Source organism: Oryctolagus cuniculus, chromosome 8 (genome assembly GCF_051225735.1).
Source record: "Oryctolagus cuniculus isolate XC-2025 breed Fujian yellow rabbit chromosome 8, ASM5122573v1, whole genome shotgun sequence".
NCBI classification, from domain to species: domain Eukaryota; kingdom Metazoa; phylum Chordata; class Mammalia; order Lagomorpha; family Leporidae; genus Oryctolagus; species Oryctolagus cuniculus.
Window position 1 is genome coordinate 125,743,372 of NC_142874.1, and position 18,192 is coordinate 125,761,563.

The 18,192-nt window shown below is 37.7% G+C and overlaps 1 protein-coding gene and 1 pseudogene across 1 annotated transcript; both read left to right on the forward strand.

The window, feature by feature from the left end:
- The first annotated feature begins 9,610 nt into the window (after window positions 1-9,610).
- LOC149125153 (protein preY, mitochondrial pseudogene) lies at window positions 9,611-9,963 on the forward strand (annotated as a pseudogene).
- A 139-nt stretch (window positions 9,964-10,102) lies between these two features.
- On the forward strand, window positions 10,103-10,373 carry LOC100351842 (phosphatidylinositol N-acetylglucosaminyltransferase subunit Y-like). Its single transcript, XM_008267789.4, has one exon. It carries the CDS (start codon window positions 10,103-10,105, stop codon window positions 10,316-10,318), a length of 216 nt encoding a protein of 71 aa, XP_008266011.2. The 3' UTR covers window positions 10,319-10,373.
- The last annotated feature ends 7,819 nt before the right edge of the window (window positions 10,374-18,192 follow it).

An 18,192-nucleotide genomic window follows, 5' to 3' on the forward strand; every position in this document is an offset into this window, starting at 1 on the left:
ATCTTTCCTCCCTTCATCCTGCCAAAGTACCAAATTCAGGGGCAGGGTAGCTCTTTTTGGCTGGGGAAGCTTACAGGGCAGAGTCGATAACTAGCAGCTTGTGATTGCAAGAACCCTTCACCCTGTGACTATACAATAGGCTATGAAACTCATTAGGGAGTGGAGTGTGTTTGGGTCTTTGAGTAACTGCTGACCCTGTCTCCAGAAGCTCAATTTCTTGAGTGCTAGGAACAAACATCATGTAGGGCTTCATGCTCATACTGTGGAGCACATAGAATCTTTGTGTGGTTCTTGCACCTGAGTGACTGAGTATTATAAGCCAAAAAATGTTCACCTTGGCACAGGGAAAGGCAGAGGCAGTGATCATGCCAGCCAGAGAAACCATTCCCTCTCCCTACTGACTACAGAGGAGAACTATCATAAATAATTTGAGTATTACCATGGACTTTTGCTCCACAAACAAATGCTGGTCAGAGTAACCAGGCCACACTCAGCACATACTTCTGGGTACCCCATCAATGTGCAGGCATCCCGCTACACAGAAAGTCACATTCCCAATAACAAAAACTTCAGAGGAGATATCAACAAATATTTCTCCAGAAGCCTAAAATAAGTGTAGAAATACAAGAAACACAAACAAGAAATACCATAAAACTCTCCAAAGAGAAACACAATAATACTTCAATATTAGACTGTGTAGATAAAATTAATGAAATGCCTGAAAATGTCTTCAAAAGACTGATGCTAAGATTACTCAAAAAATACAGAGAAGCAATTGCATGAGAAAGAAGTCTGTGATTGTCATGGATGAGAAATTCTACTGGGAAATAGAAACATTAAAGAAAAATCAAGCTGAAATATTAGAAATGAAGAGTCAATGTCAAATATAAATTACAGCTGAAAGCCTGAACAACAGACTTGGTAAGGCAGGAAAAGAATTTCAGAGGTGAAAGACAGAGCTTCTGAAATATATCAGTCAGATGATAAAAAGAAGAAAAAAATTGAAAAAACAAAAACAATGTTCATAATCTACAGGATAGCCTCAAACAACAAAAATTGCATGACTTAGACATTCCTAAAGGAGTGGAAAACTGAATAGCTTAGAAAACTTATTTAATGAAATAATTGGACATTTCCCTTATTTGGACAAAGATATGGGTATGGATACAGAAAGCATGTAGAACCCTAAATAGACAGTCAGTCTAGAGTACTCTACTCAGCAAAGCTCTCATTTTCAAATGAAGGTGAATTAAAGACCTTCCAAAGCAAACAGAAATTGAAAGAATTTGCCATCACCCAGCTAGCCTTACAAATGATACTTTTGTGTGCATATACATAGAAACAGAAAGATAACCAGGGTTACAATAGAATGTGAAGGCAGAAAGCCTCCTAATTATAGTACAAAGGAGATCCAAAACAAACAACAGGAGCATTTATAGAAAAACTACAAGAACAAATCATTAATTATCAAAAGTAAGTTTGAATGCAAATGGCCTAATTTCTCCATTTAAAAGACATAGACTAGTTGAATACATTAAAAAGCAAGAACAATCTATATGTTGTCTACAAGAAACATACCTGATCAACAAAGACACACAAAATCAAAGTGAAAAGATGGAAATAGATATTCCATGCAAATGGGCATCAAAAACAAGCAGGAGTAGCTATCTTAACATCAAACAAAATAGACATTGAGACAAACACTGTTAAAAGAGAAAAAGGTCATTTTTTTTTAATCATTAAGGGTTCAACTCAACAGGAAGATGTGATTATGGTAAATGTAGACGCATCCAATACAGGAGCACCCAGGCATATAAAACAAGTGTTAATAATCAAAAGGGAGACATATGCTCCAATACAATCATAATGGGAGATTTCAACATCACACTTTCATCAAATGACTGATCCAATCAACCAAAAAAGAAATCAGCAAAAAAATAACATAGATAATTTACACTATTGACCAAATGGATATAATTTATATGTACAGAACATTGCATCACATAGCCATAGCCATTGAAAAACTTTTTTTTTATTAGTGCATGGAACATTTGTTAGGATAGACCATATGCTAGGCAACAAACTAAGTCTCAACAATTTCTTTTAAAATGAAATTATACCATATATCTTTTCTGATAACTGTGGAATGAAGCTGGAAATTAATAACTTAAGAAACTCTAGAAAATATACAAGCACATGGAGACTGAGCAACATGCTCAAATGAACAGTGGGTCTGAGAAGAAATTTAAATGGAAATCAAAATATTCCCTGAAACAAATGAGGATGACAACACAGGATATCAAAACTTATGGGACAGAGGTCGGCACTGTGGCATAGCGGGTAAGGTCACCATCTGTGGTGCCAGCATCCCATATGGGCACTAGTTTGAGGCCTGGCTACTTGACTTTCAATATAGCTCTCCGCTGTACCCTAGGAAAGTAGAGGAAGATGGCTCAAGTCCAGGGGTCCCTGCACCCATGGGGGATACTTGGAGGAAGCTTCTGACTCCTGGCTTTGAATCAGCACAGCTCCAGCCATTGTGGCCATCTGCGGAGTGAACCAGTAGATAGAAGACCTCTCTCTCTCTCTGTCTCTCTCTCTGTCTCTGCCTCCCTGTAACTCTGCCTTTGAAAAATAAATAAATAAGTTAATTAATTAATTAATTAATAATCTTAAAAAAAACTTATGAGATACAGCAAAAAGAGTGTTAAAAGGAAACTTTATGGTAATTAGTGCCTACATCAAGAAATTGAAAATATATCAAACAAATGACCTAAGAATTCATCTCAAGGAACTAGAAAAGCAAGAACAAATCAGACCCAAAATTAGGAGGAGAAAGAAATAATAAAAATTAGAGAAGATGGAGCCGATGCGTAGCGGGTAAAGCCACCACCTGCAGTGCCTGCATCCCATATGGACTCCGGCTTGAGACCCGGCTGCTCCACTTCTGATCCAGCTCTCTGCTATGGCCTGGGAAAGCAGAAGATGGCCCAAGTCCTCAGGCCTCTGCACCCGTGTGGGAGACCTGGAAGAAGCTCCTGGCTCCTGGCTTCAGATCAGTGCAGCTCGACCGTTGCAGCCAGTTGGGAAGTGAATCAACAGATGAAAGACTCTCTCTCTCTCTCTCTCTTTCTCTCTCTCTCCTCTCTCTGTGGAACTCTGAATTTCAAATAAATAGATAAATCTTAAAAAAATTAGAGAAGAAATAAGCAAATTTGAAACCCAAAATCTACAAAAGGATCAGTGAAGATGCATTTTTTCAAAACAGTAAACAAAATTGTTAAATCATTGGCCCAAAGGGCCAATAAATTGGAAGATCTAGAAGGAATGGTAGATTTCAACACACACAATTTACCAAAATTGAGTCATGAAGACACAGAAAACCTAAAGAGATAAATAACCAAGATGAAGGGGAAATTAGAAATAAAGATCTTCTATAGTCAATGTAGAAGACAACATGAAATTTCCTCAGAAATCTGAAAACAGTTCTACCCTAAGATCCAGCCATCGCACTCCTGGGAATTTAACTAAAGGGAATGAAATCAGCATGTGAAAGATTTAACTGTACCTCTATGTTTATTGCAGTTCAATTCACAATAGCAAAGATATGGAATCTACTTAGATGTCCACCTACAAATGACTGAATAAAGACAATGTAATATACACCCCCCCACACACACACATTATGGAATACTCAGTTGTAAAAAAGAATGAAATCACATCTTTTGCAATAAAATGGATGCACCTAGAAACCTTTATACTTAGTGAAATGAGCTAGTCTCAAAAAGGCAAATATAATATGTTTTACCTTATCTGTGGTAAGATTACAAACATGTAATGTATATGAATGATGTTTTGAGACTTTACTATTGTTTACAGGTCTTGTCTACACTGTTGAGGAACAGTGCTTTCTTCTTACTTTTTCTTAAATTCGAGAACAGGGTAAGTTAAACTAAGTCTTTATTATTCAGCACACAAGAAAATATTGGCTTTTAATTTAGTGTGTACTCCTAATGTAACTAGGATACAAAAGGGGCAAGTGCTAGACATAGAGAGAAGTAAAGTGGAAACAATTGTGCTCTCCCCAACACATTACATTCTCTTTGGAAGCAAAAAGAGTAAAAATGGTGTGAATGATGGAAGTAAAAATCACACTGCCAACATTTATAAGTGTTTCAAAGTCACTGATAATAATACTTGACAGATATTTGAATGATTTATTGGAACAGGTTAAGGATAATGAGAGAACCAGACAGAAAAAAAGCAGACAGAATAGAGAAAATAAGCATAGTTTAGAAGGAGAGGTTGAATAAAGAAACTGATTTTGCTGGAGGGGTCATTTATTGTTACAAAGCATGAAGGCATTTAAAACGCATCATAAATGTAATTGTTAGGGAACCAGAGACAAAGAATTGAGCTAGAGATATAATCAAATTTCCTTTAAGAAAAAAAAAATACAAGAAACAACTAAACTAACAAATAAGCCTTCAACATGCAGTCACTGGATTAGATTGCAGAGGTATGACTGTGGAAAGGGTGAGGATTAAGGAAGTGGTTGTATAAGTTCAGGCTGCACAATGGAGAGCCAGACAACAATGTTCACAGACATAATTATTCATGCCCTTACACTAATAAAGTTATTCCATATTATGTTGTATGGAAAATGGTTAATCTAAAAAAATACACTTAAAATATCTCCCAAAACAAAAGGAAGTCCAGTCTGTCAATGAGCAAACTGCATTGGCATGTTAATTGCAGCAATATTTGCAATAGCCAAGAAGTAGAAACAGTCATATTTGTCGATGAAGTGATAAATGGATAAGTAAAATAGCTCATATATAAATAATAGAATACTACTCATATATAAAAAGAATGAAACCTTGAGACTTACCACTACATGAATGGATCTGGAAGTCATTATGGTAGGTGAAATCAACTAGGCACAGAAAGACAAGTACTGCATGTGCATAATCTAACATACTCATATTCATAATCTAACAAAGTTTATCTCATAGAATTTGAGAATAGAGGCTGGAGAGAGTGGGAGAGATGGGAAAAGATTGATAAACAAGAACAAAATAAAAGATAGATGTGAAAAGTTCTGGTGTTTCACTGAGTAGCAGGGCAAACACAGACAACAATAATGTACTACACATTTTTCTAAAAGAAAAGCAAAAATAAGAAAGGATTTTTAATGTTGTCACCATAAGGAAATAATGAATATTTCATAATATAGATATGTTTATCATGATTATAACATTACTAATGTACAAAATATCACAATACATCCCATAAATATGCATAATATTTATATGTCTGTTATAAATAAGAAAAAATTCTGACACATCACTAATAAGAATTATACTGAGTATTGTTATTATCGCTGCTTTTGTGGTTATTACTAGTACTCTTAATTAACTAAAATATACAAGACTTTTGGACATAAAATAATTCAAAAGAAAAATTTTTTCCAACATAATGAAATTACATTCTCAGGCCGGCGCCGTGGTTCACTAGGCTAATCCTCCGCCTAGCGGCGCCGGCACACCGGGTTCTAGTCCCGGTCGGGGCGCCGGATTCTGTCCCGGTTGCCCCTCTTCCAGGCCAGCTCTCTGCTGTGGCCAGGGAGTGCAGTGGAGGATGGCCCAGGTGCTTGGGCCCTGCACCCCATGGGAGACCAGGAAAAAGCACCTGGCTCCTGGCTCCTGCCATCGGATCAGCGCGGTGCGCCGGCCGCAGCGCACCGGCCGCGGCTGCCATTGGAGGGTGAACCAACGGCAAAGGAAGACCTTTCTCTCTCTCTCTCTCTCTCACTGTCCACTCTGCCTGTCAAAAAATAAAAATAAAAAAAAAAAAAAGAAATTACATTTTCAAGCAAAATCATAGAGAACAGAAATAACATAGTTCATTTAAATGTAAATGTATAGTTTTGGCAATCAGATGAACAACACGAAGGCTAAAGTTTGATTGTAGGCACTGAGGCTCTTCACCGGTACTCTAGCGTCACAGGAAAACTCTTCCTCAAAGCAGCATAAATGTGTGGCCCCAAAAATAATGGTGCTCGAATCCAGTGCTTACACACTTTGACCGCTGCCTTATGTCTATCCTTGTTGAGATCCAAGAAGCTTACTTGGAGCTTAATAGGAATGGCTTACATTCTAAGACAGATGTCTTCTGTTTTATATGTTAGATTCTTCAATACAAAGGCTGAGGCAATTTTAGTGAAAGCTTATACAACGTGTCTCTACCCTCACAGATTTCCTGCTTTGCATAAAAGGAAAGTGACAGTGTTTGTAGAAGAGGGAAAAAGGGGAGGACAAGGCAAATCAGTAGCACTGTCATGATAATTATCAATAATACCTGTTATTTGGTTCCACAAGCGAGATTTAATACAAGTAAAAGATTGTGAACCTTGTCTTCATTTATGTTAAACATATCTTCCTTGTCCCAAGGAATCTGCTTTTCCATTGCTTATCAAATGCCCAGATGATCTCTGAAGCTTGTGATTATAGAGTGAACTAATTGAATAAATAGTAGTTTAGTCAATGAACTTCTAAGTAGAATGGCATATTGTTAATGGACAAGTAATGTATACATATTTATATATGTAATATATATAATACAAACTTTCTTTTTGTATTCTTTAATATTCTTAAGTGTTGTTAAAATTCAACAATAACTGCAAATTTAGAGTGGAACCTTGCAGAGGCTGCATCTTCTTGCCTCTTCTATCTGGGTCACTCCAGTGCTCTCTACTGCTGAATCTCATCATTCATTTAGATGACAAGGAACAAATGCTTGTAGGGTATAGATTTGATATCACAAAACTATTGTGAGACATATAGAGATAGATCCAAAAATGCTTGCAAAAACCAGAGTTGGTACATTCAGGAGCCCAGAACTTAAAATAGTCTCCCATTTGAGAAGCACTGACCAAGTTATTAAGTCATTATCTGCTCCCTCCCATGAAGTACAAAGCAGGAAGTTGGATAAGAAGTAGAGTAGTTGGGACTCAAACCTGGCATTCAAATATGGTATGTGAATGTCCAAGCGGTGACTTTATGGCTGTACCACACACACACCACTGTCTTAATTTTTAAAGTACTTCACTGCACACTTTAGAGTGACAAAATCTTAGTTCCTTGTGTTAATGACTATGTTTCATTTAGATCCCTACAGAAAGGCATATTTTCAAAGGTTTCTACAAGTATCTATTCATGAATAATCTCAACTGTGAGTAAGTGGTGGACATCCTATCTTGATTCCACACAAGACTATGTTCATTCTATTTTTTTGGGATGAGTACATGAATGTTTTCAGAATATAACTGGGAGAGGACTAAGTTATTTGGTGAATCTACTGCACTGAACAGAAGTCTAAATTTTGTCTATTGATGTGGTTGATTTCTTTTTAACAATGGTCTGTCAATTTTATTTTACTATAATCTGAGTTGTCTAATTTAAATATTTTGCATCCATTACATTTATCTCTGACCTTGCTTGAGATCAGATTTACAAAATGCTTTATATGCATTTGAAAACAATGTATATACACTCACATTTGAGAACCCTTCAAAAGCTTCATGAAAAAATGAAATTAAAAATAAATAGTATATATTTTGTTTTTCAGTGTCTACTCCATCAAGTTCATGAGCTATCATAAATGAAGACAAATCATGTATTCCATCCAAATAAACTGATATTCCTGGCCATGTTTCCTCTCCCGTTCCAACTCTTCCCAATATGTTTCAGGATCATTAGCCCACTTAAAATTTGCTGTGAAGCTTCTCTCTGTGCAGCTGACTTGGTTGCAATAGTGTTGGTAATTAATGAGTAAAAACCTTACTCAACATTAATTTTTCAGTCACAATTTGTGCTTTGAATCAACGAAGACATCTGTAGCACTGTATGTTGATTCTTCCGTAAAACATTGATCCATCTCAATTTTTTGCTCAGAGAAACTGAGATGGAATTTCTGCCACCTTCATTTTCCACATTGTCTTGTCCCTTATAAAAATTAATTATCCACTTGTAGATTTCTAGTTTATCTGGGTCATTTTCCCAATATACTTTTCATAAAACATAAATACTTTCACCCTTCTTCCACCCAAGCTTCAGTACTGATTTGATTTTTATTCTTGCTTCAATTTTAGCAGATATTGTGTTGTTCAGATACAAGTCTTTTTCAACTTTATGTTTCTTAGTGCATCAAATTAGATCCTAAACAGACAAGATGTAACGAGTTAGTGTGAGCGTATTTGGAAGCAAAAAATGAAATCAATGATTTCAACATAAATGCATTTTTGAGGACTCTGTGTGTATATAAGCTAAAAAAAATCATTCGAAAGCTAAGTAGCAGACTAGATCATGAAAATGAAGCAGTGAACTCTAACACAAATTACTGGAAATAATACAGTCTGAGGATTAAGAAGAATGAAGAAAGAAAAAGAATGGATACAGCTTAAGGAACTTAAGCAATGGTACCAGACTTGCGGAGTAGTGGGTTAAGCTGCTAAGCTGCTGCTTGCAATGCTGGCATTCCATATTGTAGTGCCAGTTTGAGTCTGAGGTGCTTCATGTCTGATCCAGATCCATGTTAATGCAACAACAAAGCAGAAGATGGCCCAAGTACTTGGGCCACTGCCACCCATGAGGGAGATCAGGATGATGTTCTTGGCTTCTAGCTTTGACCTAGCACAGTCAATGCTGTTGCAGCTATCTGAAGAGTGAACTAGCAAATAGAACATCTCTCTCTCTGTTTTTCCCTTTCTGTTGTCTTGTTTGTCAAGTACTTCAGCATAGAGGCTAGCCAAGTTCTTTGTGCTGCATGGGCACTTACTATTCACAACCCTCATAGCACATGAAACATTATTCACTTTAAAATTTCTTGTTTGAGAAATTCTGAATGGGCTTAAATGGCTATCTACCAAAAACGATGTAATCCGTTAAAATATTTGATTGTAGCATCGAAAGATATTGTCATAATAATCTTGGGTACTCTTCAGTAATCATTGTTACTTAACTGAACAGCACTTGACAATAGTAAGATACAAAATGAAAGAAGAGAAAAGCTTCTTTAGGGTAAGAAAGCCGGGACCCAGCATGTTTAGGCGATCTTGTGGATTATATCATGAAATTCCCCTCCTGCTGCAGTAATATCTTTTGCTTCTTTCGTTTATCTTATCCAGACTGAAACTGCCAACTGCTTAATACTTGGGATACTGAGAACATTAAAAAATAGAAACCAATACAAATACAATCATTAAATTGATTTTTCCTTTATATCATAGAGACAATTTTTAGATGGAATCAGGGCTTAAGTCTTGTCTACTACAGTTTTTAAAGTTTATACTGGAGAAATGTTCTAAATGGAAAAACGTTTCCAATTGTCTCGTGGAAACAGAGGTAATCACAACCTTTGAACCACAAGCAAGATAATGTAGTATTTGACTTTATGTGTTTGGCATATCTAAACACTGAGAATAGTATCATTTCACCAAAGCGCCAGCCTCCGCCGGCGCCCGGGCAGCGTTTCCCCGCGCACTGGAGGGTAAGGTCTGGCCGGCGGGGCTGGAGCGGCCGGGACGCAGCGCGGCTGGCGGAGGGCGCGCCGGGCAGTGGTCGCCGGCAGCGGGACCCTGCTTAGTGGAGCACGCGGCAGGCTCGCCCCAGCGCTGGGGCGTCCGGGGTCGCGTAGGTGCCTGCACGCGACTGGGTCGCGGCCCTCCGCAGATCGGAACAGGCGGGCGGGGCAGCCGCCCAGCGCCTTCCACTTGGCGCTGCTGGAGTTCCCGGTGTGCCCCCTGTCCAAGAAGCCGCTCAGATAGGAAGCATCAACAAATGAATGAATTAATGAAGAGCTGGGAATAGCCTATCCAATCATGGACGGGACTCCTAATATGACACCACAGGCAGCAAGGATGACTATCAAGATAAGAAGCAAGAAGAAACGGAGCAGCACTAGACCATAGTTTAAAAAAAAAAAAAAAAAAACAAACAAAAAAAAACAACCAACAACAACAACAAAAAAAACACAACACTAACTGTTTTCAATACCATATCCTTTTTAAAACAAGGTGGCAGGTATTAAGTGGGAGAAGAGAATGTTTCTGTCTCTTCCTACACTGACCATCCTTATCCCACTAATTTCTCTCCCAGGTCTTTTCTACGCGGCCTCTGTGGAAGAAAACTTCCCACAGGGCTGCGCCAGCTCCACCAGCTTCTGCTTCTACAATTTGCTCTTACCCATTACCATACCAGTGTATGTGTTCTTCCACCTCTGGACTTGGATGGGGATTAAACTCTTCAGGCGTAACTAAGGGAGCCAGAGCCAAGGTGGTGTATAGATTCGTGATATGTCTAGGGCATCCATCTCTGCAAGTTCAACTAGGTGGAAATGCTGAAGACACATTGCATTTGCAGGAAAGAGGCTTTGCCTTGCTTCTCAGGATTGGGCCTACGAGAGACTTAAGCTGCAGAAGCTTCTTTTATTGTACTCTAATTCTGACAGCCCTTGTGTTTTGAAGGTTCTGACATAACTGCTGTTATCAGAAGGAACCTTGTAACAGAGTGTCTTGTTGGAGGTTAACAACCCTACTGCTCAACTGGTGACCATTTCTTACCCCGTTCATCTAAAAGCCATTTTGTAAATCTGTTTGTTTAGCTTCAAGCTTGTTGGTAAAGTGACATGGTAGGGATGACCAAAATAATCTCAAAGGACCTGTATGATGTAGTATAAAGAAATGCATTTAAACTAGTGTGACACAAAACTATAATATTATAAACTGGAAATTTCATGTACTTAAAAATCCTTAGTTTGTAAAATCACCTGCATTTCTTTGGTATCAAATGCTTATAGCTAGTAAAATGATACTTTCCCATAAAAATATCATTTGAACTTTGAAGAAGATCATGTAATATTTGTATTAATGTCCTTATCTTATTTTAGCTAATATAATGTACTCTAGGTTCATCCATATTGTTGTAAATGAAATGATTTCAAATTTTTTATGGATGAATAGTATTCTATGAAGCATGCATATGGTATTTTTGTATACATTCAACTCAGGTTGAACACTTAGCTTGATTTTGTGTCTGGTCTACTATGTTTAGTGCTATAATAAATACCAGAATGCAGATTCTTTTTGACATATGAGTTTCATTTCTTTTGGATATATATATCCAATACATATATATATCCAAAAGAAATGAATATATATATACAAACACTACTGAATATATATATTCATATACATATGAATATATATATACACACACACACAAACACTACTGGGAGGAGCTGATTCATAGGATAATCCCACTTCTATTTCTTGAAGCATGAAAAAGTTTTATGATGATAATTTGAGCAACTAAAGAAAAATAAACATTTCTTTAAAAACATGAATTCAGAAAAAATCACAAAAAAAAAAATATTTTAGTAATCTCTCATGTGAATTAAAGAAATTAATTTCATTTTGAAAATCTTAAGAGATAACTAAAGGGATAAGTAACAGCTGATAACTTAGAGTGAACTTTTTTAAAATGAAAAATAGTTCAATAACATATAGTGTCAGAAAAAAGAGCAGGTTCAAATCTTTTCAACTCATCTTAAGAGGCAAAATTTAACCCTGATTTTAAAAACTGCTGAGCAGAAGAAAATAATTTCAAAAGTATAGAACTAATATGTTCAGGTGTAAAACTCTTAAATAGCAATAGAGCCAATCAAATCCAAAATTAAAAAAAAAGTTAAAGAATATTAATCTCTACATGTTTCTCCTGTCACTTTTTTGTGCCTGCTCACCTGTTAAGATTTGTACTTTTACTGGTTTTTGTGATGGTGCTTGTCATCTTTTCACTACTAGGGAGTGTATTATATATTTCTTCTGTCACCAGGCTTGTGCTAAAGAAGTTCTTCAGGGCTTGCTCATCAAACGAGTGTCTATTTCTTCTTCATTTATGATGGATGACTTTGCTGGAAATAGTACTCGTGGCTGGATCTGTTTTTCTTTCACGACTTTCACAATTTCATCAGATTCTTTCCTAGATTCTTTTTTTTTAACTTTTATTTAATGAATATAAATTTCCAAAGTACAAAATATTGATTACAATGGCTTCCCCCCCATAATGTCCCTCCCACCCGCAACCCTCCCCTTTCCCACTCCCTCTCCCCTTCCATTCACATCAAGATTCATTTTCGATTCTCTTTATATACAGAAGATCAGTTTAGCATACATTAAGTAAAGATTTCAACAGTTTGCTCCCACACAGAAACATAAAGTGAAAAATACTGTTTGAGTACTAGTTATAGCATTAGATCTCACTGTACAGCACACTAAGGACAAAGATCCTATATGAGGAGTAAGTGCACAGTGACTCCTGTTGTTGACTTAACAAATTGACACTCTTGTTTATGGCATCAGTAATCACCCTAGGCTCTTGTCATAAGCTGCCAAGGCTATGGAAGCCCCCTGCGTTCACTGACTCTGATCATATTTAGACAAGGCCATGGTCAAAGTGGAAGTTCTCTCCTCCCTTCAGAGAAAGGTACCTCCTTCTTTGATGACCCATTCTTTCCACTGGGATCTCACTCGTGGAGATCTTTCATTTAGGTTTTTTTTTCCCCCAGAGTGTCTTGGATTTCCATGCCTGAAATACTCTCTTGGGCATTTCAGCCGGATCCGCATGCCTTAAGGGCTGATTCTGAGGCCAGAGTGCTGTTTAGGACATTTGCCATTCTATGGGTCTGCTGTGTATCTCACTTCCCATGTTGGATCATTCTCTCCCTTTTTGATTCTATCAGCTAGTACTTGCAGACACTATTCTTGTTTATGTGATCCCTTTGGTTCTTATTCCTATCATTACGATCAATTGTGAACAGAAATTGATCCCTGGGACTAGTGAGATGGCATTGGTACATGCCACCTCGATGGGATTGAATTCGAATCCCCTGGTATGTTTCTAACTCTACTGTTTGAGGTAAGTCAGCTTGAGCATGTCCCGAATTGCACATCTCTTCCCTCTCTTATTCCCACTCTTATATTTAACAGTGATCACTTTTCAGTTAAGTTTCAGCACTTAAGAAGAATTGTGTTTTGATTACAGTATTCAACCAAAAGCATTAAGTAGAACAAACAAAAAAATTACTAAGAGGGATAACATATTAAGCTGCTCATCAACAGTCAGGGTGAGGGCTTATCAAGTCACCGTTTCTCATAGTGTTCATTTCACTTTAACAGGTTTCCTTTTTGGTGCTCAGTTAGTTGTCACCTATCAAGGAGAACAAGTGGTATTTGTCCCTTTGGTATTGGCTTATTTCACTCAACATAATGTTTTCCAAATTCCTAACAGGGATCACTTTTCAGTTAAAATTTAAACACCTAAGAATAATTGTGTGTTAATTACAGAGTTCAACCTATGGTACTAGAACAAAAAAAATACTAAAATGGATAAAGTATTACATTGTACATCAACCGTCAGGACAAGAGCTGATCAAGTCACTGTTTCTCATAGTGTCCATTTCATTTCAACAAGTTTCCTCTTTGGTGCTCAGTTAGTTGTTGCCAATCAGGGAGAACATATGATATTTGTACCTTTGGGACTGGCTTAATTCACTCAGCATGATGTTTTCCAAATTCCTCCATCTTGTTGCAAATGACTGGGTTTCTTTATTTTTGACTGCTGTATAGTATTCAATAGAGTACATGTCCCATAATTTCTTTATCCAATCTACTGTTGATGGGCATTCAGGTTGATTCCAGGTCTTAGCTATTGTGAATTGAGCTGCAATAAACATTAATGTGCAGACAGCTTGTTTGTTTGCCAATTTCATTTCCTTTGGGTAAATTCCAAGGAGTGGGATGGCTGGGTTGAATGGTAGGGTTATCTTCAGGTTTCTGAGGAATCTCCAGACTGACTTCCATAGTGCCTTAACCAGTTTGCATTCCCACCAACAGTGGGTTAGTGTCCCTTTTCCCCACATCCTCTCCAGCATCTATTGTTGGTAGATTTCTGTACGTGAGGCATTCTAACTGGGGTGAGGTGGAACCTCATTGTGGTTTTGATTTGCATTTCCCTGATTGCTAGTGATCTTGAACATTTTTTCATGTGTCTGTTGGCCATTTGGATTTCCTCTTTTGAAAAATGTTTATTGAGGTCCTTGGCCCATCTCTTCAGTGGGTTGTTTGTTTTGATGTTGTGGAGTTTCTTGATTTCTTTGTAGATTCTGGTTATTAACCCTTTATCAGTTGCATAGTTTGCAAATATATTTTCCCATTCTGTCGGTTGTCTCTTCACTTTCCTTACTGTTTCTTTTGCAGTACAGAAACTTCTCAATTTGATGCAATCCCAAATGTTAATTTTGGCTTTGACTGCCTGTGCTTCTGGGGTGTTTTCCAAGAAGTCATTGCCGGTACCTATATCGTTCATGGTTTTTCCAATGCTCTCTAATAATTTGATGGTGTCAGGTCGTAGATTTAAATCTTTAATCCATGTTGAGTGGATTTTTGTGTAAGGTGAAAGATAGGGGTCTTGCCTCATGATTCTGCACGTGGAAATCCAATTTTCCCAGCACCATTTATTGATTCTAAAGTTTCAGCTGTTAAGTCTTTAGTTTTAGTTTGTCTAATTAAATTCCCTTGTAAGTGACTTGCTGTTTTTATCTTACTGATTAAATAACTCTCTCTTTGTACTGTTTTGTTTTACAGATTCTCTGTAATGTACTTTTTTCTTTGGAAAGGTAATTAGGGGTCCTTGAGCCTTCTTGGAACTGTTTGACTCTATATCAAGATTTGGAAAGCATACAGTAATTATTCCATGAATTAAGTTTTCTTTTTTTTTAAATTTTTGACAGGCAGAGTAAGACAGTGAGAGAGAGAGACAGAGAGAAAGCTCTTCCTTCCATTGGTTCACTCTCCTAATGGCCGCCACGGCCAGCGCTGCACCGATCCAAAGCCAGAAGACAGATACTTCCTCCCCGTCTCCCATGCAGGTGCAGGGACCTGAGCACTTAGGCCATCCTCCACTGCTATCCCAGGCCACAGCAGAGAGCTGGACTGGAAGAGGAGCAACCAGGACTAGTATCCAGTGCCCCAACTGGGACTAGAACCCAGGGTGCCCGTGCCACAGTAGGAGGATTAGCCAAATAAGCCACACTGTTAAGAAAAATGCAGGAGAGGTCATAGAAACTGTCCCACAGTCACTGATAATAAACTGTATTGGAATGATGTACATGGGCAGGCTAAAGATGAGGGGGGAATAATATAGAAAGACAATCAGGTAAAGTAGTAAAAAGAAAAATGGGTTAGAAGAAGAAGTTGAATAATGAGATTGATTTGACAAAAGAGGTAATGTGGTACCACATAATATGAAGGAGTGTAAAATACATCATAATGTTTTTGTTAGGGAACCAGAAAAAAATTTGACCTACAGATAGCATCAGATTCTCTTTCATCAAAATATTAATTAATTAATATTCAAGATGCAGACGTCATGGGATTTGATTGAAGAAGTACGTTACGACTGTGGAAAGGATGAGAATTAAGGAGATGTTTGTAGGAGTTCAGGCAGGCTACAGGATGGAGAACTAGATCACAATATTCATAAATATGATTATTAGTGATTTATAATAATAACAGTAACCCGTATTTGATGATTGGAAAAATTGTTAGTACATCAAAAACAGTTAAGGTATCTCTGGTAACTTAAGGAAATCTAATAAGTCTGTCAAAAAGCAAACTGCATCATCCCGTAAATTTCTAGCATGATTTCAGAAAGCTAAAAGTGGAAACAAAATATTTTTCCATCCACTAATGAGTAAATAAAGAAAATCAAAGACGGCACCGCTGCTCACTAGGCTAATCCTCCGTCTGGCAGTGCCGGCACACCGGGTTCTAGTCCCGGTCGGGGCGCCAGGTTCTGTCCCGGTTGCCCCTCTTCCAGGCCAGCTCTCTGCTGTGGCCTGGGAGTGCAGTGGAGGATGGCCCAAGTCCTTGGGCCCTGCACCCCATGGGAGACCAGGAGAAGCACCTGGCTCCTGCCATCGGATCAGCGTGGTACGCCGGCCGTGGCGGCCATTGGAGGGTGAACCAATGGCAAAGGAAGACCTTTCTCTCTGTCTCTCTCTCTCACTGTCCACTCTGCAAAAAAATAAAAAAAATAAAAAAACAAAAATAAAAAAATAAAATAAAATAAAGAAAATCAGTACATGTACTCATTGGAATATTACACAACTGCGAAAAATGATAAAACTTATGGTTTTCCACTACATGGATGGGACTGGAGGTCATTATGCAAAATGAAATAGACCAGGCACAGAGAGACACGTTCTGAATAATAGAATCCATTTGCATGATCTAACTAGTTCATCTCTGAGATACTGGTAAGAGACTGGTAGTTGTTAGAGGATAGAGAGTCCAAGGCATGGAAGGCCTAGGGAAAAGTTGATAAACAGGAACCAAATTTAGGTATATAGGGGTGGAAAAATGCTGTTCCATTCTGTATATGAGATAACAGTAAGGCACTAAATATTTTTTTTTCTAAAAACAAGTAAAATAATTTATATTTCAAATTTTCAACTTGAAAAATAGTAAATGTTTGATGAAATAGGTACAGTTTCCCTGACTGTAACATAATATAATGTATTTATCTAGCAAAATAACACATGGAGCCATAAGTATATGTATACAATTTATGTGTTCATTGTAAAAAAAGAAAAACTTCCTTTACTTATATAAGTAATCCAGAATTAATATTGATTATTGTCATTATTGTTGCTTTTGCTGTTATTATTAGTAGAATTACACCAGACACATTGTGCATAATCTAATTCAATAGGCAATGCTTTTAAACAGAATGAAATTTCAGTGTCCAGAAAAGTCACAGAGAAGAGAGATAAGCTAGACTATTTTGCATGTCAATGTTTACTTTTGGCCATCAGATGAACAAGAGGGAGACTAAAGTTTGACTGTAGGCCTTGAGACTCTTCTCCAGGATTCTAGCTCCACAGGAACTCCAGTCCTCAGCAGCATAAAGATGTGGCCTCAAAAAAGTTTACAGCCAAATCCAATGCCTCTTACTTTCAGCACTGCATTACATCATTCCTCATTGAGAACCGGAGGCTTTCATACTGTGTAAAAGGAACAGATTGCCTTATCTGAGGTGTTTTCTACTGTCTGCCAAGACAAGAGGCTATCTCTGTAAAACTCTGTGGGGCAGCCTGGGTCTTGGCTTCACAGCTTCCAGACAGAATGAGAGCTGGGTAACCTTCCACTGCATTTTGAATGACCTCATACTTGTATCTGCAAATCACTTCTGGTTTCTATTTGATACAAACTTATGTCGGCATATAGCATGGCAGTCTTCATTAAGAAGCATTAGAATTTAATCTATGTTACTCATACCACATTATAAAGACATGTGTAGAAAGTAAGTATTCTTTGCGGCTGCATTATGTCCACTCCTAAGACATACTATCAGTCTTCCTATTATAGCATCGCAAAATTGATAGTAAGTGGCTAAAATACAATACCAATTTTGAATGAAAAATGTTTTATCTGTGTATGGTACAATCCACAGGTCAAATGCTGAGACATTATTAGTGAGAGTTTATAAAATGTATCTCTTCCCTTAATGATTTCCCGATTTTCAAAAAAGGAAAGGAGAAAAGCATATATATTATATCATTCTCTACATTAGCTTCTGATAATGTACATGGGTCCCCAGCTTTTAATTCCACAAGTTAACGAAATCTAGGACAAGGAAAGCACAAGAATGTGACTGTAGACAACATGAACATCTGAATAATTAGAAATGGATAAGATGGAACATTTGCCAACTACATTATCACAATGACTACAGTGATTTCTGATAACGTTTGACTTTCTCTCCTTAGCTGATTGCACCAATCCTTTCTCTAGTGTTTGTTGTGCTGCTGCCCTTTTGTGATGGAACAACTCCTTTCTTCCCAGGAGATGGAAGCCTTTGTGCAGAGCTCTGGGGAAGAGGGAGTGGTGGTGTTTTCCCTGGGGTCCATGGTCAGCAACATGACAGAGGAAAGGACCAATGTGATCGCATCAGCCCTTGCCCAGCTGCCACAAAAGGTGAGAAAAGTGTCCTAACAGGGCACAACTACTGGATGTGCTTCTTCAACACTGTAATGAGTCTGGTGAGAGAAGCTTCCTGTATGAAAGCTAAACTG